Below are 27,980 nucleotides of genomic sequence, written 5' to 3'. Positions count from 1 at the left end.
TATACATATATATATATACATACATACACACACACATACAGTATAACCATGCATACATATGTATTGTATGTAGTATTGCATTACTAGCCTATTCTAATTTGGTTTGTTCTATTGACATGGAATGAATGAACAGGCACACGTTACTATGGAGTAGGTCTACTTCACAATTCAGATTTTCAGATGATGCGTTGTGGCTGACAACGGCCTTAAAATCTCGAGTGTCTAGGTTTATTGTTGGTTCCTGGTTGCTGTAGTGCAATGATGTCATCTGCTGGCCGTGCCGCGCAATAGCGTCACAACACATGTAATTTCACTGGACATTACGGTAAAAATCTTGTTTTTCCTTACTAATATTCGTGTAATCCAGCAAACATATTGCTTAATTCTTTTGACATTTCGTTCCTTTATAAATTGTAATGTAATATAAAGGTACGTTTTTGAATGTCATTACTCTGACATGTGAGGGATAACGGCCACCGACGTGACCTGTTATACGTGACTCATGGACAAGGGGAAATGCCATTAACTCGGCTTCACGCAGCGGCAATTTTCTTAATATCGATATTTCTCCACATTACTTAATCCAAATTCTGTAATTTTTGCTGGATAAATGTTGTACAAAAATGTAGTTTCGTATCAAAGTGGAATGGTTTTTGTCATAAGTCAGCGGCGTTAGTTTGAGCACATAATTGACGTTTTGTTTACATGTGTTCAATGTAAGTCAATGGGCGCCGGTATTCGGCCAATGGCGGCGTCCAAAGAATCTTTTGCCGGATAGCATGACGGCGGTTATTTGATAGGCTTACAGGTCCAATGTGGTTTTCATTTAGCTTGTTTTCATTTGATTTTATGCTCCTGTTTATATAGCTATAATAACAGCATGGGATAGCCTGTCATTAGAAATGTTGGGACAAAATTGAATTAGGCCTACTAAGGGTGGTGGTATTTGCAAATGTGTAAATCAGGGGTAACAAGTATTAAGTAAGGGGGGTGGGGTGGAGTTTGGAGGCATCTGGTTTTTGCGCCTTATGGACCATGTGTGGGTGTGGATATTTCTTCTTTTTTGTTAAAAGAAGTTTGGGGGAACCTGGGTGGGGGGTCTCAGGGTTTGTTCTGAGTGTTCATGATTGTTTTGTTGTGTTTATTAGGATTAGGTGTTTTGTAGCTTGCACAGTGAAGGCTGTAGATGGGTGTTCTCCTCTTCTATGGGCACACATTCAAATGATAGAAGCATTACCTAATGGCTAAATTGATCAAACCGTGATTGGGTATAGGGCAGGTATTTCATAGCTCATACAGTAGTAAGAAGAATGGAGTGGCAATACTGGTGCACAAAAAATTAAACTTAGTCCTGCTTAATCAGAAGAAAGATGATGAGGGTAGGATGATTTGTATTCATGCTGCCATTGATGGAGTGAAAATTAATATTTGTAATCTGTATGCTCCAAACAAAGATGATATTGACTTTTTTCATATAGTTAATAAGAGTATTGGGGAACTTGAAGAGGCTCAGATAGTGATGGCAGGTGACTTCAATCAAATACAAGATGCCCATTTAGATCGAACTACATATAAATCTGTGCCAAGAGATAGATTAGCTATACAACTGATGATGAAAGACCATGGTCTGATAGATATATGGAGGGTGGTCAATATAGAGAAAAAGAATATACTTTTTTTTCACACATGCATAAATCATACTCAAGGATAGACTATTTTTTAGTTTCAAGAAAAATTACTGATGTTGTAGCTGATTGTAAGATTGGAGCCATAGCTTTGTCTGACCATGCTCCAGTAGAGTTGATTGTACAATTTCAATCAAGTAAGCCAACCGGAAGCAGATGGAGACTAAATACGTCCGTTATCCAGGACCCCACACTTAAGGCATCTATGGGCATTCACCTTAAGATTTTTTTTGATCAGAATGTGGGGTCAACAGAGAAGCTTTCAAGTGTATGGGAAGCTTCAAAAGCGTATATGAGGGGCTATTTCATCTCACAGTCAAGTTATTTAAAAAGAGTGTCTTATTTGAAGATGAAGGATTTAGAATCTCAGATCAAAAATAAGGAAACCATGTTGTCACAATGTTATAGTGAGCATGGGTTTAAAGAAATATGTAACCTGAAATATCAGCTCAATGAGATTTATAATAAAAAAGCAGAATCGCCCTTTTCAGGTTGAAGTCCAGTTTTTATGAGAGCGGCGAGAAAGCTGGTAAACTGTTGGCCTCACAATTGAAGAGAAAGGATGCTAGTCTCTTAATCCCAGCCATCAATAATGACAGAGGGGAGGTGGTAGCAGACAATACAGAAATTAATGGCATATTTAAGAATTTCTATGACAATTTATACAGATCAGAAATGCCTGTTGATAAGGATAGGTATGCAGAATTTTTTTCAAATATAGAGATCCCTGTTGTGTCTCAAACACAAGTAGATATGATGGATGCACCTATAGATGAATCAGAGGTTAGAGCCGCAATTCTGTCAATGAAATCTGGAAAGTCACCTGGTCTTGATGGCTCTCCAGCTGAATATTATAAGATCAACATTGACTTGCTGGCACCCATTTTAACAAAGGTTTACACAGAAGCATTGGAGGAGGGGCTACTCCCTCCTACTTTCAATGATGCAGTAATAACTATACTACTCAAAAAAGATAAGGACCCAAATGAACCAAGTAGTTATAGGCCAATTAGCTTGGAGAACGTGGATTGTAAAATTTTGTCTAAGATACTGGCAATGAGACTGGAGAAAGTCTTACCAAGAGTCATCAATGAGGACCAGGTTGGATTCATTAAAGGTAGATCTTCTGCAGACAACCTTAGGCGCCTATTGCATATTATGTGGTTAAACTGTGAGAAAAATTTGCCTGTTGCTGCTTTTTCTCTTGACGCAATGAAGGAATTTGATATAGTAGAGTGGGGATATTTAATACATACACTAGAGGCCTTTGGCTTTGGGAAAGGATTTATCAAATGGGTAAAGGTTTTGTATTCAGCACCGCGGGCAGCTGTTCTTACAAATGGCATCATGTCCCCTTTCTTTAATTTAGGAAGAGGCACAAGGCAGGGGGACCCATTATCCCCACTATTAGTTTCTTGAAGCTCCCTAAGATGATGCAGTCATCCTCTGTTTTTTTATAAAATGGCTGCTAATGCTCTTTATGGTAAAAGTGAGAATCTGAGGTTATTATGGCAGAAGGACTTAGGTCTTGAGTTGGAAGAAGAGGTTTGGGATAATATTGTGCATAACATGGGTTGGCCAGTGAGAGATATTAAGACAAAATTTATACATTACAAAATAAATCATAAATACTACTCGACACCTGTTAGACTTAAGAAACTTGGTTTAATTAAAAGCGACAAATGCTGGAAATGTAAGAACTATGTGGGTACTTTTCTACATCTCATGTGGGACTGTCCACTGATCTCCCCTTTTTGGGCTCAAGTGATTGGAGCTATGGAGGAGTGGCTGGAGCAGCCCTTGCCAAGTTCACCTAGGCTATGCCTGCTTGGTGATCAAACAGTGCTAACAACTGGACTCACAAAGGCACAGTTTGGGCTAGGCTTCCTTAATGCAGCTAAGGTTATTCTAAGGAAATGGAAAAGTATAAATACACCTTCTTACAAGGACTGGATTGAGCTCATGGCAAGTACTGCCTCTTACGAACTAATGCTTGCTAAAGTGAGAGACTCAGTGTCAAAGTTCTCTGCTATGTGGGGTAGTTTCCTGACATATATTAAAGATGGGGATCAGTAGAAAATAAGTTGTGATAATAATTGATCTATATGATAATGTGTGATATTGTGTATTATGGTTTGTGTTGGGGGAGAGGGGGAAGAGAGAGAACCTGTTGTGCGGCTATGTTGTGTATGTTTTTTTGTTTGTTTGTTTTTTTGTTGTTGTTGTTGTGTGATAATGTAGTGTGTAAGGATGTACTTGATATCATGTATTACAGAATTGGTTTAAATACCTAGAGTGTAACTGTTATTTTGCACTATGTTTGAAAATAAAAAAATGGGAATTACAAAAAAAAAGAAATACAGAAAACCAAAGGAAAGCAGTGTAAACACCTTAACTACACAAGGGAATAAAAAATAAAGAATTTCAAAAATGCATACATTCTTTTGACAGCACACACACTATGTGTAATCTTTCACACCAAATGCCCGGCCCCTAGGAACTATGAAGACACGCCTCCACTGAATGCTTCAAGTAATTTTTAGGGAATATGTGAGGTTCAGACCTGGTGCGCATGGTGGAACGTCATACCCACCTGAAAATCCAGAGAAGTGACACTCAGCTGTGTTGCTGCAGCAGTGACAAAATGGCAGAGGCGACGGCTCCGTTTGCTCAGAACACATCATCAGGGCTAAATTTAATCGCGTCACTCCAAGATTCTTTAACAGGTAAGTTTTAAAGTCACTATTCTTGTAATAATTCTGTTTTACTGTTTTACTCAGTTGTAATTGTGACAAGTCTGAAACTCTTTACCAAAGAATAGAAAATACTTAATCCTCTATCCAATCTCAACAGTCATGGAACACAACAGAAGTCTCTGAAGTCAATGACATATCTGTATTTCTGATATTCTGTTTGTGAAAATACATCATTGACTTGTTTATGCAGGCCCCTAAGGTTCCAATTGACATAATGACATGAAACAATACCTCCATGAAAGCTTGTCATTAAACATTTGCATTATAAACTGGAACATTTTTTGTGAATGATTCAATTATATGACTATGATACTTACTTGTTATGATAATACTTTAATCTTAAGTAAAATGCATATGCTTTTGTGTCTTGTGTAATTCAAAAAATATTACTACAGAGCTGGTTGGAAAAGGAGCTCTCCAAATGATTGGAGAGCTTAACGTGTCACTCTTTGTTTCAAACTGACCCAGTTTCTCCATAATTTTAAGGCCTAGCACATGACTTTCATTCCAATGTCTTTGTTGTGTTGGTTGTGTGTATAAATCTTTGACCTGTACTTTGTAACAAGGATAATCCTTACATAGGCTAGCTCTCACATGCAGGACTCTGAGCAAGTCACCAAAATTGCCATTTTTTTTTACCATGGCCACTGCTTTTACTAGTGCATCAGTAGGACACATGATTGCAGAGACCCACTTAATTTAAAGGGTCAGTTTCAACAATGTAAGGGCCACAAACTGTGGGCTCAGAGTCTTAAAACGGCATACTGGTTACCCACTGATCTGAACCAACATATCCTGTTAAGTGTAATATGATTTTTTATATTCATAAAATACATTAACAAATATTTGGATTTCTCCAGTAATCTTATAGAGAAGCTACATACAACCAGTGGAGATATCACTTACTCAGGAAATATATATCTATACCCTCCTCCATCACACCATGAGTTAAGGTTCTGCTCAAGGTTTCTTCTTGTATCAAGGGAGTTTTGCCTTCCCCCAATTACTCTTGGGTGTTCTCTGTTATGCACCTTGAAATGATTATACATTGTTTTGGCACTATATATATAAAAAATGGACTTGAATATGTAAGCTTATTGAAGTAACACATGGCCTGATCTTGTCTCCGCAGATGGACTGGACTCTGTGGAGGAGCTAGCGTCCCTCTCTTTTCCCATTCAACCTCCATCTCTCTCTGCAGTGCAGGAGCTGGTTTACTGGCGTGAGCCCAAGAAGTCGGCCACAGTGTTCAGCAGCTCTCTGCTGGTGCTTTTTGCCCTGGCCACGTGCAGTGCCATCACCGTCGTGTCCTATGTGCTCCTGGCTGTGCTCTGTGTCACAATCACATTCCGCGTGTACAAGTCGGTCATACAGGCCATACAGAAATCTGATGAAGGACACCCATTCAAGTAAGTGAGGAGGAGGATCATCAGGGTTCCCAAAGAAGAGATGGTGCGGGACTTGAGAACTCTGTACTCTATTAGGTGATAGCAGTGGTCTTATTGGTAAACACAAACAAATCTAAATCAGATTGGGATAACATTGAAGACTGATAATCAACTTGAGGTCTGTAATAAACCTGTGTGGTCCACAAAGTATGTGGTTCTATGTTTGTGTACCTATTGTTAATATGTAGCTCTGTATTCTGTTCACAGAAATCTGATGGCAAGAGACATCAGTATTTCACCACAGAAGTTCCGGAGGCATGTGGACTATGCCTTGACCCATATTAACCGAGGCATTTTAGAGGCTAGGAGATTGCTCCTGGTGGAGGATGTGGTGGATTCACTAAAAGTGAGTTTCTCTTCACTATACTGTTGTGTTCTGTCTTAAATCCTCTGAAGGAATGAAAAGAGATGCTTCTCATTTGAATAGTTTACAAAGTCAAGACACAATAAACCTAAGGGCTCACTCAACACACAAACACACACACACACACACACACACACACCACCACCACCACCGGAATATAATAATCAGAGAGGCAATCTTGTGATTAAGACGTGTTGGGGGGCACAGATGCTTGGCTGATTAAAAGAATGAGATTCAGGGAGCTATGGATATTGCACAAGTTCAGTGATTAGTTTTGTTATGTGGGTCGTGCCATTGTGAATTATTTAATTGTGAATTCATTCATTCATATGTGTAGGTTTGGCTGTATTTCCCAGGTTCATATGTTATATACTCAGGAAAGCTGATCATGCCTCAGAAAGAAGAATGTGAGGGTGGCATGCAACCAACTCACTAGATACATTTAAGAAGGAATTAGCTTACAGCCCACAGATCAAACACATACCTCTTAAAAACAGAACAAATTTGAACATTTCATTTTAACGCTGCACTTTCAGTTGGCTGGTGTGATGTGGCTGTTGACGTTTGTGGGAGCTGTCTTCAATGGTATCACTATCTTAATTCTAGGTAAGATGAGAAATGGTATAGGCGACGCTAATTTTTTGACAATTACTGTACATGTTAATGTTCATACAAATTAATTTCATTTGCTACTGTTTCAACAGCAGACATCATTTTCTTTAGCACACCTCTAGTGTACGAGAAAAATAAAGTAAGTGTTTGTGTGAATATTACTGCAATGTTAAGTCATCATAGTATTGTTTAACTCACTGTATGGTTATTTCAGTTTATATTACATACTTATACACATATGCATATCAAATACTGAATGTACTAAAAATATAACATGTATTTAGAACATAACTGTTGGTTGTCTCATTTCTATTTCTTTTTCTAGACACAAATTGATCGTTACATTGAACTTGTTCGCTCTCAAATTCAAAGCAAGCTGGCAAAGTAAGTCTTTTTTACTTTACTTTTACTTTTGACTAATCTAATTCAACATCTTATCATCAGTTGAATATTTGAAAATTGAATTCTAACATAAATTGTAAGGTTTTTATAGGAAAATACAGTGGCTTATCTCAGTATGAACTGAGATATTCACTCTGATACTTCCCCCTCGTGTCTAGGTTGCAAGATAAACTCCCGGGAGCTGTGAAACGCAGTAAAGCAGAGTGATCTGCTATTGCATCCCAAAGACCAGTGTTCTCTGCCAGATCCAAACGGCATTTTTAGCCTGACTTTGATAGGACCAAAATGTTTTATAAACACCGCTACTGCAAATATTGCCAAGGCTGTTGTAATGTTTTATTTAAACCACATATTTGATAAACCTTTTGAATCATTACTCTTTGGGTTAAATAAATGTGGCACTTTAAGTCTATGTATTGTAAAGACACAATTTTCATTTTACAAGGTATTTCTGGATTATGATTCCAGTTTCAGGCAGATACATCCATCTTTCCACATGTACTTCTGTGTTCATCATGGTAATAATCATATTTAGTATGTAAAAGCATGAGCACTGGTGGTGGGAATGCTGGAAAAGTACGAATGGTCTATTGGTTATTGGAAATGGTTATTTTCCTCGTGCTTTGTATTAAGGCTTAGTATAGGCTACAGCTATGGGGAGATTGTATGAATTTGGCAATATGAATTATCAACCGTTTTTAATTAAGGGAACATAACACAATATAGAGGCCTACATGACATCACAAAATAGAAGCAGTGCACTACTTCTAAATTTAAGCAATAAGCCCCGAGAGGCAGTAGGTTCCAGTGATTTTACAACAGCTAAGGGGCTTGTTAGTGAAATCCTGTGCAACACTATGCCTGTTGGAATCCAGATTAATAAAAAGTACAGGAAGAATGTGTCATTACAAGTTAGGTAAGAAGAAAGAAATGACCATATGTAGTATAACAGAGCAGCAACAAATGAATGAACTGAGTATAGAAATAAGTTCATTTAATGTAATATTTCAGAAAAGCACTGAGGCCACCTCTTCTGCCACTTTTGGACAGGAAAGTGGCTGCTTATATTCTCAGAGATTTCATATTAGAACTGCTTTCATTAATGCTAATCCTAGATGATCGGCAGATCCATGATTAGAGAATAGTTTTCCCTTTCCATCCTCTGTTTGTACGACTGATGGGAGGTACCAATTTTAACTAGGTCCCGGTGTACCATTGTCATGAACCATTGCACTGCATTATATCTAAGAATCGTTACATTCATTACTGAATCAGGGCAATTCCGCGCAAAACTGTTACATCCATAACGGCAACACAATGCCATGGTATTTAGTTGGCGTTACGGACGTGACAGTTTTGCATGGAATCATGGACGGAATATGAACTTTCGGGCCCCTGGGCCCAGATGTATTAAGGTCACCCATTAATTGTCGCATATATGGGGGTGGGGGTTGGGGGTCCTCACCCAGAAAAAAAATAATTTGTTGGATGTGATTTCCTGTATTCTGGTGCATTTTGGGGATGGCCAATACTAAATTCAATCAGATTCATAGCCTACATCCTGATTTGTCGATATTGAGGCAATGATTCCATGCAAAGGCATGGCTTGGGCCCCTGGGCCTGGGGCCGGTAGGCCCGTGCAGTAATCCATCCCTGCATGGAACTTTTTTTTAAGTCTCAAAGAGAGTTAATGCATCAGTTACAATGCTACGCAACAATCTACAATTCTGACCGTAGAAATATGTGCATTTTGTATCCTATGAGGTTTATGCCAACAAAAGCTGGCGTGATTCTGTCAGCTATGGACAAACACCATAGTTATACAGTTTACGAGGAGGATAAGTTTGTGAGGAGAATTTCCATTAAATAACTCAAAGTGCCTATTTTTAACTCCCCATAACACCTAGTTTGTACTAAAGGGTGACATTTTGGGGGAAAAGGTTAGAGGTCATAGTTTTAGTTAGCCTAGAAATCTAGACGCACCCTAGCGGCAGCAAATTACATTTGCTTCCAGGGCTAAGTTTCAGTGGTTCCATTTGCAAAACAAAGTTGACTCAGAAATCTCACACTTAAAAGTATTAAAATGAATAAAATGTTTAATCACACATTAGCATAGCAGCAAGACATGGGCTATCTATAGGACAGAACGTAAAGGACATAAAAAATAAATATAATAATAATAAAACATTATGGGAATGGTCCAGCTTATGGACATCTATTTAATGACTTTAAAGTCAAGATTTTGTTTTTGTTTCAGCAGGCTAGATCTAGCCATGTCTGTTTCTCTGTTGGGAGCAGAAGACTGTCAAATGCAAGATTCTCAGTTTCGGTGGGAGTAGCCTTGATATGTTTGCAGAGGACAATGATTATCTTTTGGGGTTACCGAATACAGGTCCACAGAGCAAAAGTGCACAATAGAGCCTGAAACTAAATTAAATGACCAAAAGTAATTTTCAAAGAAAGGAGTGAGGGACTCAATTTCCCTACCAGTGCCCCACAAAGAAAAGAAAAAAAAACTTCAAGACTTAGGCTACGTTTATACGGTGACGATGAAAAGAGAAGACGCAGAAGTGGCGTCTTGTCTTCATTTTTTTGGCCCCTTAAGCCCAAAAATAACAGGCCCACACCAGAGTTAACACAAAGTCAAAGGTCCATTGGACACCGACCTTTGACTGTGCCAGTCCTTTCACATGAGACAGAGGTCTAATACCCATGCTGAAAAAAACAGCCTGACCAGCTAAAGGTGGTTTGCTGGTTGACCAGTTTGTTAACCAGCTTGTTTGACCACCCTATGATGGTTGACCTGCTAGACCAGAAAAACTCTTGCGAAAACATACTGTCACGGTTGCAAGGGCTTGGCCCAAACGTAGGGGAAAGTACGGCAAGGCACTCTTCAGAGTTGCAAGAATCTTTATTTTAAACACAAACCACATAGACTAATAACCGACAAAGACTGAGGGGAGACAGAGGGTTTAAATACACAGGGGTAACAGGGCACAGGTGGACAATGAACAAGGTAAAACAAGACAGGTGGAAACCATAATTAACAGACTAACGCGGATCAGGCGAGGGGCTTTGACACGGGCACAGGGAACAGAAACACATGGCAAAACAAACAAAGAAACACATGGAACAGGACACAGGAAGTAAACAAGAGGAGCAGACATGAAGGAAAACACTAAACAGGGAAAACAAAACACGACAGGACCCTTACACATACCTTCAGCTGGTTTTCCTATGATGGTAATTCAGCTGGTTTTGCTTGTCGTCCCACCTCAAGCTGGTCATTTTAGCTGGTGTTGCTGGTCTATAGTGCTGGTTTAACTGGCCATGCCAGCTTATGTTGGTCATTCTAGCAAACCAGCATGACCAGCTTGACAGGCTGGTCACCAGCATGACCATCTTGCACTAGCTGTATCCGACAAGACAGGCTGGTCACACCAGCATGACCAGCTGGTGGCCCAACCAGCTACACCAAGACCATAAAGCTGGAAAAAAAACAGCAAAGACCAGCTAAAACCAGCTACCAGCATAAGCTGGTTTCTAGCTAGTTTTTTCAGCATGCAGGGACCAAATGCTGTGGAGTTTTGACACCTGTCCATTGGCACTAATCAGTTTCCATATACATCTTGCTGTTGCTACACCTAATACCCAGATACATTTTTTTTTGTTTTGTGCGTCTTGATTTATTTTTGGTCTAATACAAGCAAGCACATATCCTTATTGTCCTTCATCAATATACGGTATGTTTATGTTATCATAAACCTCTTGGAACTGAGATGAAAATGAAATTTAAAGGTGGGACATATCCTTATTGTCCTTCATCAATATACGGTATGTTTATGTTATCATAAACCTCTTGGAACTGAGATGAAAATGAAATTTAAAGGTGGGATGGTCTATTATTGTGCCTTAAAAAAAAAAAAAACCTGAAAAACATAAACACAAAACTTCACTGTTCTCACAATAATGTGCTGTGGGTTTTATCTTACATGGAATGCACATATAAATAAGACACAAGTATTGTAGTTGTGTCTAAAATCTGTGCAATACAAATAATAAATTATAGTGCATATAAGAATTATGTTGCATGAACAACACAATATCCATTTTGCCATGTCACTATTACAAGCCTTTTGTGTTGCGCTGTATGTTGAACATTCTAGCCAAAGAGCGTTGAAGTTAGTAATCAAGGATCTTTGTTCTAACCTTTAACATCAATGTAGCAGGACTTTGTCTTTGTCTTGTTTAAACCAGTATTTCATAAAACTTTTTAACCAGAGCATGCAAAAGTTCCACTAATGTTTTATGTAATGATGACTTTTTGCATTAAATGTGGGATGAGGCAGTACTCTGTTTGCTTCACTACTCCATGTTCTATGCCTGTCAGACTGAAAAAGTGATTTTCTGGCTATTTTAATCATGGTTTTGAAATTACCATAATCTAATTCAGGTATTGGGCAAGCTTGTCTTTAGGATAAGCACTGTAAATGCACAGAGTTCTGTATACCTTTGGCAGTTATGTATAACTTTATATATTTTAAATGAATGAGTGTTTATACTCTGACATCAAACAGGTTGATCTTTGTTAGGTACCATTTTGTGTTTCTGTTGCAACTACAATTTACCTTTTTATGTTTCGCTTGCACCTACCATTTCCATCAGTCTGGAACTATCCTTACTTTCATGCTGTAGTTCACTGATGAATGTTTTCATGAAGCAAGGGAACATGTCTCTTTTGTGTTTAACTGTCTGTTGTGTCTGCTTGTGTTGTATTTTTGCAGTGCACAAAATGCGTTGACTGGCCATAAATCACAAATATACTTTGAGGCCAAAAATATTATTTTAAAAACATGCTCTGGATTACGCTTTAGCCAAGATGACTCATTTGGAAACTAACTTGACAGTCTTTTACCCATTATGGATGCCTTGAAAGGGTTTTTGGTTCTGTGTACACTAAAGATAACATGATCTGATGTTTTTGTCTAAACACGCTCACTTTGCCTATATGAAAATGGAAGTTTGAAAGGATGCCACTAGCACAGTCCTACTGCCGTGGCTTACTGGTTAGCACTTCGGACTTGTAACCGGAGGGTTGATGGTTCGAACTCCGACTAGTAGGCATGGCTGAAGTGCCTTTGAGCAAGGCACCTAACCCCTCACTGCTCCCCGAGCGCCGCTGTTGTTGCAGGCAGCTCACTGCGCCGGGATTAGTGTGTGCTTCACCTCACTGTGTGTTCACTGTGTGCTGAGTGTGTTTCACTAATTCACGGATTGGGATAAATGCAGAGACCAAATTTTCTCACGGGATCAAAAGAGTATATATACTTATACCAGTGTTTCTCAAACTTTTATAGACCAAGGACCACTTAACCATTAGAAAAACCTCACGGACCACCTAGCTAATAGACACAATAGGCCTACTCACTGAACCACCTTGCTTATTGTCTTTGCACCTTGCTTATTGTGTCAGAGGATTCATATGATTTAAATTGGCATAGCTTACATAGGCAGTGTTGCAGAACTGTTTGGATTTACATACAAGTTGGTTCAATATTGCAAACAACTCATCTATATTATTTTTTTACAACGTCTGCTCGCGGACCACCAGTGGTCCCCGGACCACACTTTGAGAAACACTGACTTATACTTATACTCTCTCCTGCACAGGAGGTCAGTGCTTTGACCAGGAGATGGCAGCAAAAGTCTGTCACTGAGGGTAATCAACAAGCATTCAAAAAGTCAGGAGTCAGGTATTCAGGAGTTAGCCAGTTCTTTGGCATGTAAGGGCATTGAGGAGATAGAGTCATACTTCACTAATGAAGATGTTAAACATGTCACGTTAGAGTCTGCAGATTGTCATGTCACGGCTTTCTGGGAAGTCAATCATGAATGATTCCTCACCAAGTTAGTTGTTAACTGAGGGTCCCTGCTATTCAACTTCTATAGGCTAAAAATGTGCACGTAAGTCCTCAGCAAATGGGGGTAGGCCTATAACACTAAGGAAAATTAAGCAATACAAACTGACAAAAAAGGACCACACAAAGCAGGTCAGATAGGCTACATCAAAAAGTTGAAATCTTAGCCCACCACCAACCAATCAAGTAAAACATTTCCACCAAAATAATGAATAGGCCTACTAAATATTGTATAGGCTACACTCATTGTAATCTACAGTCAATTCTCTGAAGTTGGTTTATTGGTGGATTATTATGTCTGAGTTGAGTTCTGAGTGCTTATTTGTCCGGCACAAGCGCTTTATAGAAATTCCATCGAGGGATTTATTTTTTTTCTTTTTACCACAACAATAACACGATTACCGAATTTTAATTACAGAGAAAGTGCAGAGGAAAGCGTTACCTGGTGTCAACAAAAATGTAGCCTATACTGAAACGAATTAACAATTTAGAAAATTTAATAAATTTAGAAATGAAGGCGACTGCCACTGCTAAATTTACAAGTCGATCAACTTGGGCATGTTTCTTCAGTAAGGGACAATGGTGCTAATGGAAAGATAGGCATCTTCAAAACGGACCATGACCCCACACTAGCCTACTGCGCTTCAAATAACCATTAACCCTGTAACAGAGCATTTGTGGTGTTTCAGTCACTGTACAGCCTCGAGGTGTGACAACCCCATTATAAAAACTGGAGGCCATTTAAATTAAACAATCGTCCCCCCAAAAGCAAAGGATTTGAAGGGAATGGAGTTCTGCAGAAGCCTACAGGACAAATTGAATATTCCGACTAAGAAAAAATAGAATACCAAAAATATACAGCTTGAATGGTGCATCTAAGACAGTTTGATTAAAAATCGTTTTCAACTGCGGAGAAGACCTTCAAGATGGGATTTTCGGATATTTTGGACGAAATTGGCGGGTTTGGACGGTTCCAGTGGATTCACGTCACATTATTGTCTATTCCCGGTCTTCTTATGGCTAGCCAAAATTTGCTTAACAACTTCACAGCTGGGATTCCAGGACACCACTGCACCATACCAAACATCACCCACACAAATGACCAGAATATCACTGTGGAACCCCTCGGTACAGATGAACTTCTTCGCGCATTTATTCCATTCGATAAGAGCTCGTCCAAGTTCACAAAATGCACAAGATATGTGGAGCCGCAGTGGCATCTTGCAAGTGTTAACATCACTGGGACTAACATAACAGAGCCTGAGGTGGAGACATGCCAAGATGGTTGGACTTATCAAAGAACTGAGTTTATCTCCACAATAGTATCAGAGGTAAGTTATTGCCACTTGTTGGAAATAGCAAAAAGTCTATTAGCGCATTTTATTGCCTTTAATTAATTGCCTAATTGTTAAAATATGGTCTGATTTCACTATTAAAAGAATGCGTATAAAGGATTATTATACAAGTATTCTACTTTTTGTCGTCTTCAGTGGGATCTGGTGTGCAAATTGCGCCCTCTGAAACAGATGAGCCAGACCATTTATATGGGGGGGGTGCTTGCAGGTGCTATCATATTCGGGGGCCTATCAGACAAGTAAGTCTCCGGAATTTCTGAAAAGCTCTAATTACATTTTCTTATTAACAGCATTTTATCAAACCCTCTCCTTGTGGATACAACTGAAGAGGGTCAAGTTTAGCCAATGGCCCCCTTTCAAATACTCTTACAAATAAATATAAATATTGTTTTCAAAAATGTTCACTGACATGACACTCCCCATCTCTGTTCCCATTTAGCATCACTGTTTTAATCACTTTTCACCTTGTTATAATTGATGACCCATAACGGAAACTAAAGGCTGAACTGTAACTGATTTACTACAGTCACACAGGAATAGAAAAAAACCATTACAGCAAAGCATTAAGTGGCTAATGACCTAATAAGCCTCAAAATTAGTGCTGAGTTCTGTCAAAACGAAATACACGACAAAGTCCAAACAGTGGAAGCCTAATTGAGGGTCATACAGTGCACACTTTTACATTACACTTTCAACAGTAGCTTTAATGAAAAAGCATAGCAATACATCAGGCTTGGAGCTTCATTTTCTTCAAGGTCCAAATGCTGTCTCCTCTGTCCTTTTCAGGTTCGGTCGAAGGATTGTGTTGGTTTGGTCCTATTTCCAGCTAGCGACACTGGGGACGTTCACAGCACTGGCCCCCTCCTACCTGGCCTACTGTGTGTTCCGTTTCTTATCAGGCATGGCCGTGTCAGGGATCATCCTCAACTCTGTCTCCCTCAGTGAGTGTCCCCAACCAGTCCTCTGCTGTCTCAATACCCATTTGGTCAGTAGGCGGGTCAATATAGGGTTCAACGTCAAAAAAATTGATACAAAAGGTTTTTTTTATGGATTCTGGTACTGTTGGACATGCTAAATAACATACTAAAAATCTAGTAAAATCTGACCTTGGGAAAGGGGTCATTTTCAAAATGGCTGCCAAAATGGCTGTCAACAGGTTAGAATGGCTATATCTCAATTACTATTCAGCCTACAGGGGTGAAATTGATATCAAATGATGGTCAAATTAAACAAGAATAGGATTTTAAATGTTAAAATTGAAAATGTTTCAATGCTCTACCTTTTTCAGCCATAAATTAAAATCAATGCGTTTTAATACAGAGCAAATGCAATACAGGATTATTAACCATCTCCATGGCATGGAGGAAGATAAGACATGTATTAACTGGTGTTATATCTCATCTAGAGGTTATATGCTTTTAGAAAATATATTGTTTGGGGTGTTTAATCTGTTTTGCCTGGACAATATAGGCTAAAATGTATCCCCTTTACACTAGATTCGCCTATACAGAATAGAGGGCAATGCATTGTTCATGGCATAGAGGAAGATGGGACATGTCTTAACTAGTGTTATATTTCATCTGCAGGTTAAATGCTTTCAGAAAATATATAGTTTAGGATGTTTAATCTGTTTTCCCTGGACAAAAGAGGCCAACATGTATCCCCTTTACACTAGATTCGCCTATACAGAATAGAGGGCAATGTATTGTGCATTCATGTAGGAAGATGGGACATGTTTTAAATAGTGTTATATCTTATCTACAGATTATATGCTTTCAGAAAATATATATTTTAGAGTGTTTAATTTGTTTTTCCTGGACTGTACATGCCAACATACAGTATATCCCCTTTACACTAGATTTGCCTATACAGAATAGAGGGCATTGTATTGTGCATTCATGGAGGAAGATGGGACATATTTTAAATGGTGTTATATCTTATACAGATTATATGCTTTCAGAAAATATATATTTTAGGGTGTTTAATTTGTTTTCCCTGGACTTAACATGCCAACATATATCCCCTTTACACTAGATTCGCCTATACATTATAGAGGGCATTGTATTGTGCATGCATGGAGGAAGATAAGACATGTCTTAACTGGTGTTATATCTCATCTAGAGGTTATATGCTTTTAGAAAATATATGGTTTTGGGTGTTTAATCTGTTTTGCCTGGACAATATAGGCTAAAATGTATCCCCTTTACATGTTATTTTGTTGATTAATGTTATATTTCATGTACAGGGTATATGCTTTTACAATATGTAGAGTAGCGTTTGCGAGTAAGTGGCTGTTTTATGACTTTAATGAACCATGACCCATGTACTATATAGGCATGCATTGTATATTTGTGTAGATCAATAATTGTTGGCATCTATCATTAGGGGGAGCTAATTAAACTGAATCTTAAACTATATGCATAAGTAGATCAGAAATAATTATTATATCATTATTCATCATCCTCTGACTCCTCTGAAAGGAACTTGTGTGGATTGTCACATTGTTCATTTTGACACGTTCCACAGGCAGCAGTGCAAGGCAATCCATATCTTCTACACGAACAGCGGAGTGTCTTGCAGAAATGCACACAATTAAGAACAGTTGACTGTCTCTGTACTTGGATCTAACATGAAAGAGTATTTGATTGAGGTTGATTCCATTCCATTCGGTAATCAGTATCTGAAAGCTAAACTGAGGGAGCGGTACGGGAATGAAAATGCTTCAGATATAGCCAAAATTAGCCTCTGGTGGCCATCTTGGATGTCATCTTGAAAATGACAAGTTATTTTCCTAGGCTGAATAATGCGTCAGATATAGCCAAAATTCTAAGTCTTTGAAAATGATGATCTGATACTTTAGTGTGACATATATGACTCAGTGACCGCTAAATCTGATTAAACATGAAAAACACTTTCCTAGGCTGAATAATGCGTCAGATATAGCCAAGATTAGCTTCTGGTGGCCATCTTTGACGCCATCTTGAAAATGATAAGTCTTTGAAAATGATGAACTGATATTTTAGTCTGACATATATGAATCAGTGACCTCTAAATCTGATTAAACCCGAAAAACACTTTCTGGTGGCAAAATTATAATCTTTTGATGATGCTTTAGTGTGACATATATGATCTAAATCTGATTAAAAATGAAAAACACTTTCCTAGGCTGAATAATGCTTCATAGCCAAAATTAGCTTTTGGCCATCTTGGATGCCATCTTGAAAATGACAAGTCTTTGAAAATGATGAACTGATATTTTAGTCTGACATATATGAATCAGTGACCTCTAAATCTGATTAAACCCGAAAAACACTTTCCTAGGCTGAATAATGTGTCAGATATAGCCAAAATTCTAAGTCTTTGAAAATGATGATCTGATACTTTAGTGTGACATATATGACTCAGTGACCGCTAAATCTGATTAAACATGAAAAACACTTTCCTAGGCTGAATAATGCTTCATAGCCAAAATTAGCTTCTGGTGGCCATCTTGGATGCCATCTTGAAAATGACAAGTCTTTGAAAATGATGAACTGATATTTTAGTCTGACATATATGAATCAGTGACCTCTAAATCTGATTAAACACGAAAAACACTTTCCTAGGCTGATTAATGCTTCAGATATCCCAAATTAGCTTCTGGTGGCCATCTTGGACCCCATCTTGAAACCCCCTTTACTGGGGTCAGAGTTTTTAATATTTTAATATGTTATTAAGTACATCTAAAGGTATCATAATCAGTTGAAAAACCTTTTGTATCAATTTTTTGAGGTTAGGTTCATATATTGACCCGCCTACAGATTGCACTTTGCCATAAGTGTCATTAAAACATGGACAGAAATGCTGCGTGTAACATAAAGCGGACATCCAGCTTGTTGGACTTGTGAAGTAAGCTTTAGCAAGCCAGTGCAACTTATTGCTCTTGTACTTAAAACTACTTAACTTTGGACTTTGGTCGGTATGTGTGTGCAATTAAACCTTTCACTGATTCTGAACTCTGTGAACTTGTCCCCCCACCCCAGAGGTGGAGTGGATTCCTACCAAGACGCGCACTGTGGTGGGGACGCTGTCCTCCTTCTTCTTCACCTTTGGCCAGATGGTCCTGGCTGGAGTGGCGTACAGCCTGAAGGACTGGCGAAAGCTGCATGTGGCTGTGTGTGCTCCCTACTTTGTTTTTGCCCTCTACAGCTGGTGAGGCCACAAGTTATTTGGGGTTACTAATCTCTCACTGTTAGCATTCCACAACACAAGATTCAAAAGTGTTCAATCACAAATGACTGCATCATCAGTATTATAGAGTATTGTATTCATATATATAAATTAAAGATTGATAGATTGACTGATGTACTGTTTATCATACAGTACAGTAATCAGGTAATCACAGTAATCAGGTTCCTGCAGATTGACAGAGTTGCTGTGTGTGTGTTTGTTGTGTTGGTGGTACTCTGAGTCTGCACGCTGGCTGGTGCTAAATGGACAATCTAAAGAGGCCCTGAAACACATCCACAGAGTGGCCAGAATTAACGGCAAGCCAGAAATGGTGGATAAGATCACTCTAGAGGTTAGTGACTATGGACTTAAATTCATGAGAGGTGGTATGTATGTATGTATGTATGTATGTATTTAGGTCTACATACAGCTACTATATGTATGTGTGCGCGTACAGTATAGGTCCACATGGTACGATGTATGTTGTTAAACATAAATTAAGACACTCATATTATTCAATACTGTGTGTGTGTGTGTGTCTTTAGGTTCTGGAATCTCACATGCAAAAGGAAGTGCAGTCCAGTAAATCAACCTTCACTGCGTATGACTTGCTGCGCACACCTGTGATGAGAAGAATATCAGTATGTCTTGTAGCTGTTTGGTAAGGATTGTGATCATCTTTGCACAAATATAAATGACATATCATAATGAAAAGTCACAGAATTGTCTTATCCCTCTTTGGCAGGTTTTCTACAAGCTTTGCCTATTATGGATTGGCCATGGATTTGCAAAAGTTTGGTGTAGATATCTACGTGATGCAGTGTATATTCGGAGCGGTGGACTTCCCTGCCAAACTGGTTGCACTGATGATGCTGAGCTTCCTTGGACGGCGCATCACCCAGTCCACATGTCTCTTCATGTCTGCTATAGTCATCTTTGCCAACATTTTCATCGCAAAAGGTTAATCCATGATGTATTGTATGTCTGTAAAGACTTTCAATTTCTCAATTTGCGAAACAGTGTGTTTTGTTAAGATGGTAATATGCATTAAAAAATCAATAGATATTGCAGGCATACAAATTATAGTTATACCCTTGTTTACATTCATTTTCTTTTTTAGTCATGAGAAGACTGCAGGAATATTATTAAATCGTTCTCTTTCAGCCGAGTTCACTCTTATGTTAACCAATGGGAACTTATTCACGGGTGACGTCATTGATCTGAATGAATCTCCAATTCACGAGCTCTGCAAATTCGGACCAGCTTGGGTACACCTCCCTGACCCACGTAGAGCCCCCCCAACACTTCCACTCTCGGATGTCCGGTTGTCAAGTGTTGATTGCACATCAACCACCAAGGTGGACTGCGCGCTCTCCACAGCTCTGTCACCTGGCGAGGAGACTGCTGTTGTAGGCAGGCATACATCTATCTTGTATACGTGTTCCCATTGGTTGACGTTGAGTAAACTCGAATGAATGAGAACATATGGTTATAAACATAACCTCAGTTCTCTGAAGGAGAACACAACATGAACCTTTTCTAGTCTTATTGGCTCTCTGGACCTGGTCCATTGGATTGCTTCAGAATGCCAGAGGTCCTTTGGCTATAAATAGGCAGAAGCCCACAATAAAATCCCTGAGATTAATTTGAGGATCAGATCGATAACGTAATCTGAGAATGACTTCCCATTGGTTAACGTCTCATGCTCTCCTACAGAGAACAGGAGAGAATTTAGAGGTTATATTCATAACCATATGTTTTCTAACTTTTTGTTATGATGTTCATGTAGATTCATTTTATTGACTGGGTACACCCTATTAACCTTATTTGAAATCTTTGGTCCACCACAGAATACCACACTGTTCGGACAACGTTGGCGGTTCTTGGGAAAGGTTTCACCTCTTCCTCATTCACGTGTGTCTACCTGTACACTGGTGAGCTGTACCCAACTGTCCTCAGGTACAGTGGCTAAGTCAATCTGATGTGACTGTTGTAACTAATGACATAGTAACGGGCCTTAGGTATATGTTTCGTCTTACATATAATAGGACCAGGGGTTAAAGTGGGGGGAACGGGTAGGAACGCAGTTCAGCCACCTCAGATAAATGAATAATAAAAATATTCTTTCATACCAACAATATAGTGCGATGATATTGTTAAAATAAATGATGAGTTAATTTTTCGCATACAGAGGTGACCAAGAAGCTAGCAATTAATTGCTACACCACTACATATTGCTACACCACGATGCTCAATATGTTGTCCAATGGGGAGTAATTTTTCCCTGTTGCACCGACACTGGATTTTAGGGTCACTTTAACCACTGAATAGGACACTATTGCTTTATACTGTCTGGTATAAAATATTAACTTGAAGGTGTTGTCCATGGTTATAGTATAGCAATCCATTTTGTGTTAAAGGTGTACACAAAGTTCTGACATTTATAAACGGGTAATAAACAAAGTAGCTCGGACTAAGCCATACTCTATTCCAGCTAATCAAACAAATTGCTTTAGGGGCATGTGAAGGGTGTAACTGGCTGTTGAGCTCAAATTTCAATAACCCTCTGCCAGAATAATGGCTTGCACCTTTAACACAAACATATCATTATGGTCTTGTTCTGGTCTACATCAGTGTTATCTCTCTCTCTTATAGACAGACAGGTATGGGCTTCACCTCCACCATGTCCAGGATAGGCTCAATGGCGGCCCCTGCTGTTCTAATCCTGGACGAAGTGTTGCCTGCCCTGCCCAGCATCGTCTATGGGGGGGCTGCTGTGATTGCTGGAGTGTTTGCTCTCTTCCTACCTGAGACACTCAATGTTCCTCTACCTGAGACTGTAGATGACGTTGAAGAAAAATGGTAATGTAAAATTGCTGTATTTCTATACCTTAGTCTCTTGTAATCTATGGTCTTGTTAATGAGCCTAAGATATGTAGAATATTACACATATCTACTAGGGCTGTCAAAATAACTGATTCATTTCGATTAATTAATTTGAGAAAAAATAACTTATTAGTGCAGATTAATCGATTCCGTATAACCTTTGACCCCGAGCTGTTCTAGTCAGTAACCATTAGACTGTAAAATGAAGGAGAGAGTAGAAAATGTGCTGCCTAGATCATTGATTGGAACATTTTCTTTAAAAACAGCCTGATGGTGTTGATAAAAAAATAAAGTGTTGATTAAAGTCCTCTGCAATTTCTACAGCAAGGAATTTGCATATCACTGGAGTTCGTCAACTCTAAAGTCGCACATCAATGCAAAGAAATAGTGTTGACATTGAGGGGAGTGTTCATTTATTTTCATTGTGTCCCATAGGTTATATCTGTGGCCTGAAATGCCTTGTATGTGAAAAAAAAAAAACTTCTTCCCGTAGCACTTTTGAATTTATTTCCTCAGAATATTAGGTCATATCCTAGATTATTATGGCCATTATTTGAACAGTGAAAATAATAAAAGAGTTTTTGAACTTTAATGTCACTAATGCTAATTATTCAATGATTCATTTGAATATAAATATTTAAAATACTTTCACAGCAAAAATTATAATATGCGATCAATTTAGATTAATTAATCACAGAGTATGTAATTACTTTTTTTTTTTATGTATGTAAATTACACATAACTACTTGATGACTGACTTTAAGAGATTATTCAGTAATTCTTACTGTTTCTCTGTACAAGCCAATAAGGTAAAATTGTGTACCTGACAAGTTTTCTGGCTACCTTGCCTCTTTTTATCATTGATGTTGGTGTGACGCCGCCTGAGCTGTGTTATATGGAGTTTTCCATCCCACCTGATGTGGTGGGATGGCCGGGGCTCTCCAGGGGGGGGCCCTCTGCTGTCTGGTGGTTTTTCATACAGCCGGGGGCGGCCCTGCAGGACTGTGTCCCAGGTGTGGGATAGCTGGTAGGCTCCTTCATCCCGGTTCACAGTCTTTGGGGCCCGCTTCCTGATTTCAACCGCCTCTTTGATCCATCGATGGAATTTGTTGCTTTCCCGTTCTGATGACCTTGGCTGCGCCCCAGTTCATAAGATGGTTTTCCCTCTTACAGTGGTCTGAAATGGCAGATTTCAGATTTTCTTTGTGTTGCTTTCATTCTTGTTGCACAGGTTAGCGTTCCAGATGTTTCCTTTTCACATTCTTTCTGGTGTTCCTTTTTTCGTGTGCTGAATTGCCGGCCTGTCTCTCCTATATACATTTTATTGCATGTTAGGCAAGGGATCTCGTATATCACATCACACTTTTTTCTCAGGGGAATCTGATCCTAGGGATGTACTAGGATTTGGCGAAGCTTGATGTGTGGCTTCACTGGTGTGATGATGTGGTGTTTCCTCATCGCCGCTGTATGCTGCGTTCTGTGACCCCTGGACGTATGGGAGGGTGACCATGCCTAGGTTCTCAGGCCTAGAACCTTTTTTCTTTTTCTCCTCCTTGTTATTTCTCTGGACCTCTCTCTTGCCTTTGTTTATGGCCCAGTTTGGGTAGTTGCAAGCTTTGAGTGCCTGTTTTATGTGGTTCTCCTCCTCCTCTCTGTCATGGTTGTCAGTGATGACCTTGGTACGGTCATATAGGGTGCGGACCACTGATAGCTTGTGTGCTGTGGGGTGCTCTGATGCCCATAGTAGATACTGGTCTGTGTGTGTGGGTTTTCTGTATATTTTTATCTTGATGCTACCATCCTCAATGTGATGTATTTTCATGTCCAGGAAGGCGATGGATCTATGTTCTTCCTCCTCATGAGTGAATTTTATGTTTCCAGTTTCGTCTATGGTGTTTAGATGGTCTGTGAGTCTTCGTGTGTGGCCGGTCTTGATCTTCTCCAAGATGTCGTCCACATAGCGTCTCCAGAGGGTCAACCTACATTCTTTGGGAGCGGTGGCGATGGCTTTGGCTTCCAGGTCCTCCATGAAGAATCCACTCATGATGGCTGAGAGGGGGTCCCCCATGGCAAAACCCTCCTTTTGTCTGTATATGATCCCTCTGAAAAGGAAGTATGTGGACTTTGCTACAAACGTTAGCAACTGGACTATGTCTTCAACTTTTAAGTTTGTTCGTTGGCGGAGTGTTGAGTCTGCTTGTAGACGGTTCTGCACTATATTTATTGTGACGTCCACTGGAGTTTTTGTGAACAGAGAGACTACATCGTGGGATATGAGTATCTCGTCTGCCTCTACTTTCACTGTGCTTAGTTTCTGTGCCAGTTGCTTTGAATTTTTACAGTGTTGCTTTTGTTCGGCCCAGGAGAGGTTTTATAATCTCAACTAGGGCTTTCGAAAGGTTGTATGTTACTGAGCCTATGCTGTCAACAATGGGACGGAGTGGAACGTCTTTTTTGTGAATTTTGGGGGTGCCATATATTCTGGGAGTGATACTGGCTGTAGGTACTAAGTACTTGTAATTGTCCTTGTCTATTTTTCTCTCGTCCACTAATGGGTTCAGCAGGGTCTTCAGTTTCTTCTTTTTCTCCTCTGTAGGGTCCCTCTAAGATTTCATAAGTGTCTTTTTCTCCTCTGTAGGGTCCCTCTTTAAGATTTCATAAGTGTCTTTTTCTCCTCTGTGAGGGGTCCCTCTAAGATTTCATAAGTGTCTTTTTTTTTCCTCTGAGGGTCCCTCTTTAAGATTTCATAAGTGTCTTTTTTTTTCCTCCATTAAGATTTCATAAGTGTCTTTTTTCTCCTCTGTAGGGTCCCTCTAAGATTTCATAAGTGTCTTTTTCTCCTCTGTAGGGTCCCTCTTTAAGATTTCATAAGTGTCTTTTTCTCCTCTGTAGGGTCCCTCTTTAAGATGTCATAAGTGTCTTTTTCTCCTCTGTAGGGTCCCTCTTTAAGATGTCATAAGTGTCTTTTTCTCCTCTGTAGGGTCCCTCTTTAAGATGTCATAAGTGTCTTTTTCTCCTCTGTAGGGTCCCTCTTTAAGATGTCATAAGTGTCTTTTCTCCTCTGTAGGGTCCCCTTTAAGATGTCATAAGAATGTCTTTTTTCCCTCTGTAGGGTCCCTCTTTAGTGTCATAAGTGTCTTTTTTTTTGGGGTAGGGCCATGTCATAATTCTGGGTCATGATGTCTTTTTTTTCTCCTCTGTAGGGCTTTAAGATGTACTCCTCTGTAGGGTCCCTCTTTAATTGTCTGTAGGGTCCCTCTTAAGATGTCATAAGTGTCTTTTTTTTTCCTCTCATAAGTGTCTTTTTTCTCCTCTGTAGGGTCCCTCTTTAAGGGTTCATAAGAGTCTTTTTTCTCCTCTGTAGGGTCCCTCTTTAAGATTTCATAAGTGTCTTTTTTCTCCTCTGTAGGGTCCCCTTTAAGATGTTCATAAGTGTCTTTTCTCCTCTGTAGGGTCCCTCTTTAAGATGTCATAAGTGTCTTTTTCTCCTCTGTAGGGTCCCTCTTTAAGATGTCATAAGTGTCTTTTTCTCCTCTGTAGGGTCCCTCTTTAAGATGTCATAAGTGTCTTTTTCTCCTCTGTAGGGTCCCTCTTTAAGATGTCATAAGTGTGTCCATGATGTCATAAGTGTTTTTTCTCCTCTGTAGGTTCCCTCTTTAAGATGTCAGGGTCCCTCTTTAAGATGTCATAAGTGTCTTTTTTTTTCTCCCTCTGTAGGGTCCCCTCAAAGATGTCATAAGTGTCTTTTTCTCCTCAGGGTCCCTTAAGATGTCATAAGTGTCTTTTTTCTCCTCTGTAGGGTCCCTCTTTAAGATGTCATAAGTGTCTTTTTAGCCTTCCATAGGGTCCCTCTTTAAGATGTCATAAGTGTCTTTTTCTCCTCTGTAGGGTCCCTTTAAGATGTCTTGTGTCATAAGTGTTTTTCTCCCTGTAGGGTCCCTTTTAAGATTTAAGTGATGTCTTTAAGATGTCTTTCAGGGTCCCTCTTTAAGATGTCAGAGTGTCTTTTTCTCCTCTGTAGGGTCCCTCTTTAGTTAAGTGTCTTTTTTCCCTCTGTAGGGTCCCTCTTTAAGATGTCATAAGTGTTCGCCCAGCATGTCTATCATTTGTTTTTTAGATTGTTCTGTGTCCATGAACTGTTGCTTTGTCTCTGGGTAGCACTTTGATGGTTTTGTCTTTGGCTATTGTTTGTTAGCCTTCCATTCTTCCCTGCTTGTGTTCCTGTGTGTCATTTGACTTCACTCTATTTCATTAAGTGAAAACCAGCTTTGTGTCGCCTTGGTTTGTTATCTTCTGACATGCTAACTCTGTTGCTACGATGAATTCTTCGTATGGGATGTTTATTGGTGTTGTGGCAAAGTTAAGACCCCAAGACAACACACTGCTTTCCGTTGCTATTAGTTTTCGTTGTGAACACAATTTTACCTTATTGGCTTGTACAGAGAAACAGTAAGAATTAGTAAAACAGGAGATTATTCAGTGTTTCCCATACATAGACTTATTTGTGGGGGCCCACCACAATATCAACATTGACCACCACACAATGATTTTCCAGGTTGTGCTAAATTGTGCTTAAATCTGGTTAGCATCATATCCACGCTGCGCTAATTTGTTAAAAATTGTTGCATCAAGTTAATTCTGCAAACCTACCACCACAAATAGAATTCAATTATGTGGGAAACACTGTTATTTATCTCTATGCATTGTAAAATGAATAGCCTTGACAGACCATAAATGACTCCATAAAAATAGGCATAATGAGTTCACTTTGTCTGCATTTTGATGTAGGTCAAAAGAGCCTCATGTGCAGAAACAGGCTGAAAAGGAGAGCGTGGCCCTTAAGGACATGAAAGAAGATGGTGAAGAATGCGAGGATGGGAAAACATCTGGACTTAATGCTTTATGAGCACTGGTAGTATGCATACTAACAGATTAACTGATGTAAGTGAATTGGAATGGAATCAGTATTAGCAAGTGTGTGCACTGCAGGTGTCCTTCACCCAAAGGGTAATGTATAAATACACAGTTCCCTCTGAAGAAAGGATAAAACCAATTGTTCTTGGATTAAAATGGTGCGTGGGGTTTACTGATAATCCACTCTGCCTTGGTTGTTTTCTAAACATTCCTTGCATAAACTGCCAAGAAGTCATTTAATGGGACTAAACTCACCATTCCTTTTTTAACATGGTCTTAGATGAAATTACTATGTAAGAGACATGTTGCTTAGATCACTACTGACATTTCTCATCTACCTTTTGTAAACATTGATTTTCAGATTTTTAATCTAATAATAGGCTATTTGTATCTATGTTATTTGCATGCTTTAGTGGATTCGAGCTGATGTATTAGCCGCACAGGCAAGTTGGCCTATTCTGTTGCTAGAATAAAACTGTCTGTTCTTCCAGTTTACATAAGCTACTTTATTTTATTGCTTCTATAAATAATGATGTATTATTATTTTGAGTGACAACATTCTAGATTTATATCTCTTGTGGTTTTATGTCACATCCTGGATGACATATTTCTCCCACACGTTTAGAAAAAAAAGATTGGTATTCAGTTGGCTGCAATTCAGCAATCTCACCACTATGCTACACACTGTGGCTGTAAATATATTTTACTGAATGATTCTATTAACCCTCCTCTGTGGATACACCTGCTGGACCAGGTAATGATGGTGACCAGCGTATGATGATCATTCTAGCTGGTTTTGCTGGCCACCAACATGATCAGCTTGATAAGATGGCCACACCAGTACAACCATTAAACCACTGAAGACCATCTTAGACCAGCTCAATCCAGATACCAGCATAAGATGTTTTTTAGCTGTTTCATTAGGCATACATTAGGCCTATTTATTTAATTATAGCCAGGTGCATAGGCGTGCATACATAGACACTAGGTGGTGCTAAAGCACTAGGAAGTTTGCCCTTTATCAACGAAAATGCCCTTTTGAAACTTTTTTTTTTAATTATTAATATAATTAAGATTTTACTAAGGTCTGTTTTGAAAAAACTGAGCCATTAAAAACGACTGAAACAATGCCCCGAAATGCCCCACCTCCTTGCGCACACCCGACCAACCTATCTCTCTTCCTTTGTCACGTGAACTCGCGCAATCGCGCGAAGGGCACGCCAGATGCGCAGCACCGTAAGTGTCTTCAGATAGCAGGCATGGTCGCTGACAGGCTGCTTCTCCCGTGTCCCATCAGCCAAGTAACATACAGATCAAGCAAAATCTTACATTTTGCCCTCTAAGCCCAGCATGTAATAATTTTGTTGTGCAGTAAAATGTCTCATTCAGCACCAAACAAGCATTTTTGCCGACTGGTCACCTGATAAACTA

At 39.2% G+C, this 27,980-nt stretch overlaps 2 protein-coding genes across 7 annotated transcripts; both read left to right on the top strand.

Moving 5' to 3' along the window:
• The first annotated feature begins 39 nt into the window (after window positions 1–39).
• On the top strand, window positions 40–7,679 carry LOC125283927 (reticulon-3-B-like). Of its 6 annotated transcripts, none has more exons than XM_048227533.1 (8): window positions 40–325; window positions 4,247–4,411; window positions 5,574–5,850; window positions 6,097–6,235; window positions 6,790–6,859; window positions 6,958–7,004; window positions 7,191–7,249; window positions 7,426–7,679. In XM_048227533.1, the coding sequence occupies exons 2-8, from the start codon at window positions 4,258–4,260 to the stop codon at window positions 7,472–7,474; spliced, it is 795 nt and encodes a 264-aa protein (XP_048083490.1). In that variant the 5' UTR covers window positions 40–325; window positions 4,247–4,257; the 3' UTR covers window positions 7,475–7,679. The 6 variants fall into 6 exon arrangements, with proteins under 6 accessions (XP_048083490.1, XP_048083481.1, XP_048083474.1 ...); XM_048227524.1 differs by having other exon boundaries at window positions 4,229–4,411; XM_048227517.1 differs by having other exon boundaries at window positions 4,219–4,411.
• A 6,101-nt stretch (window positions 7,680–13,780) lies between these two features.
• Window positions 13,781–27,504, top strand: oatx (organic anion transporter X). The gene is made up of 10 exons (XM_048266305.1): window positions 13,781–14,516; window positions 14,676–14,779; window positions 15,327–15,481; window positions 18,563–18,731; window positions 18,978–19,101; window positions 19,295–19,410; window positions 19,495–19,709; window positions 20,600–20,708; window positions 21,405–21,611; window positions 26,424–27,504. The coding sequence occupies exons 1-10, from the start codon at window positions 14,112–14,114 to the stop codon at window positions 26,539–26,541; spliced, it is 1,722 nt and encodes a 573-aa protein (XP_048122262.1). The 5' UTR covers window positions 13,781–14,111; the 3' UTR covers window positions 26,542–27,504.
• The last annotated feature ends 476 nt before the right edge of the window (window positions 27,505–27,980 follow it).

The sequence above is a fragment of the Alosa alosa genome, chromosome 2 (genome assembly GCF_017589495.1).
Source record: "Alosa alosa isolate M-15738 ecotype Scorff River chromosome 2, AALO_Geno_1.1, whole genome shotgun sequence".
NCBI lineage: Eukaryota > Metazoa > Chordata > Actinopteri > Clupeiformes > Clupeidae > Alosa > Alosa alosa.
This window is presented reverse-complemented; position numbering and strand designations above follow the sequence as displayed.

Coding starts and splice junctions, on each gene's coding strand:
- oatx (XM_048266305.1), top strand. CDS start 14,112: ATGGGATTTTCGGATATTTTGGACGAAATTGGCGGGTTTGGACGGTTC. Junction 18,732..18,977: donor GTTTTTGCCCTCTACAGCTG/GTGAGGCCACAA, acceptor TTTGTTGTGTTG/GTGGTACTCTGAGTCTGCAC. Junction 19,411..19,494: donor GTATGTCTTGTAGCTGTTTG/GTAAGGATTGTG, acceptor CCTCTTTGGCAG/GTTTTCTACAAGCTTTGCCT.
- LOC125283927 (XM_048227533.1), top strand. CDS start 4,258: ATGGTGGAACGTCATACCCACCTGAAAATCCAGAGAAGTGACACTCAG. Junction 4,412..5,573: donor ACTCCAAGATTCTTTAACAG/GTAAGTTTTAAA, acceptor TTGTCTCCGCAG/ATGGACTGGACTCTGTGGAG. Junction 7,005..7,190: donor TAGTGTACGAGAAAAATAAA/GTAAGTGTTTGT, acceptor TTCTTTTTCTAG/ACACAAATTGATCGTTACAT.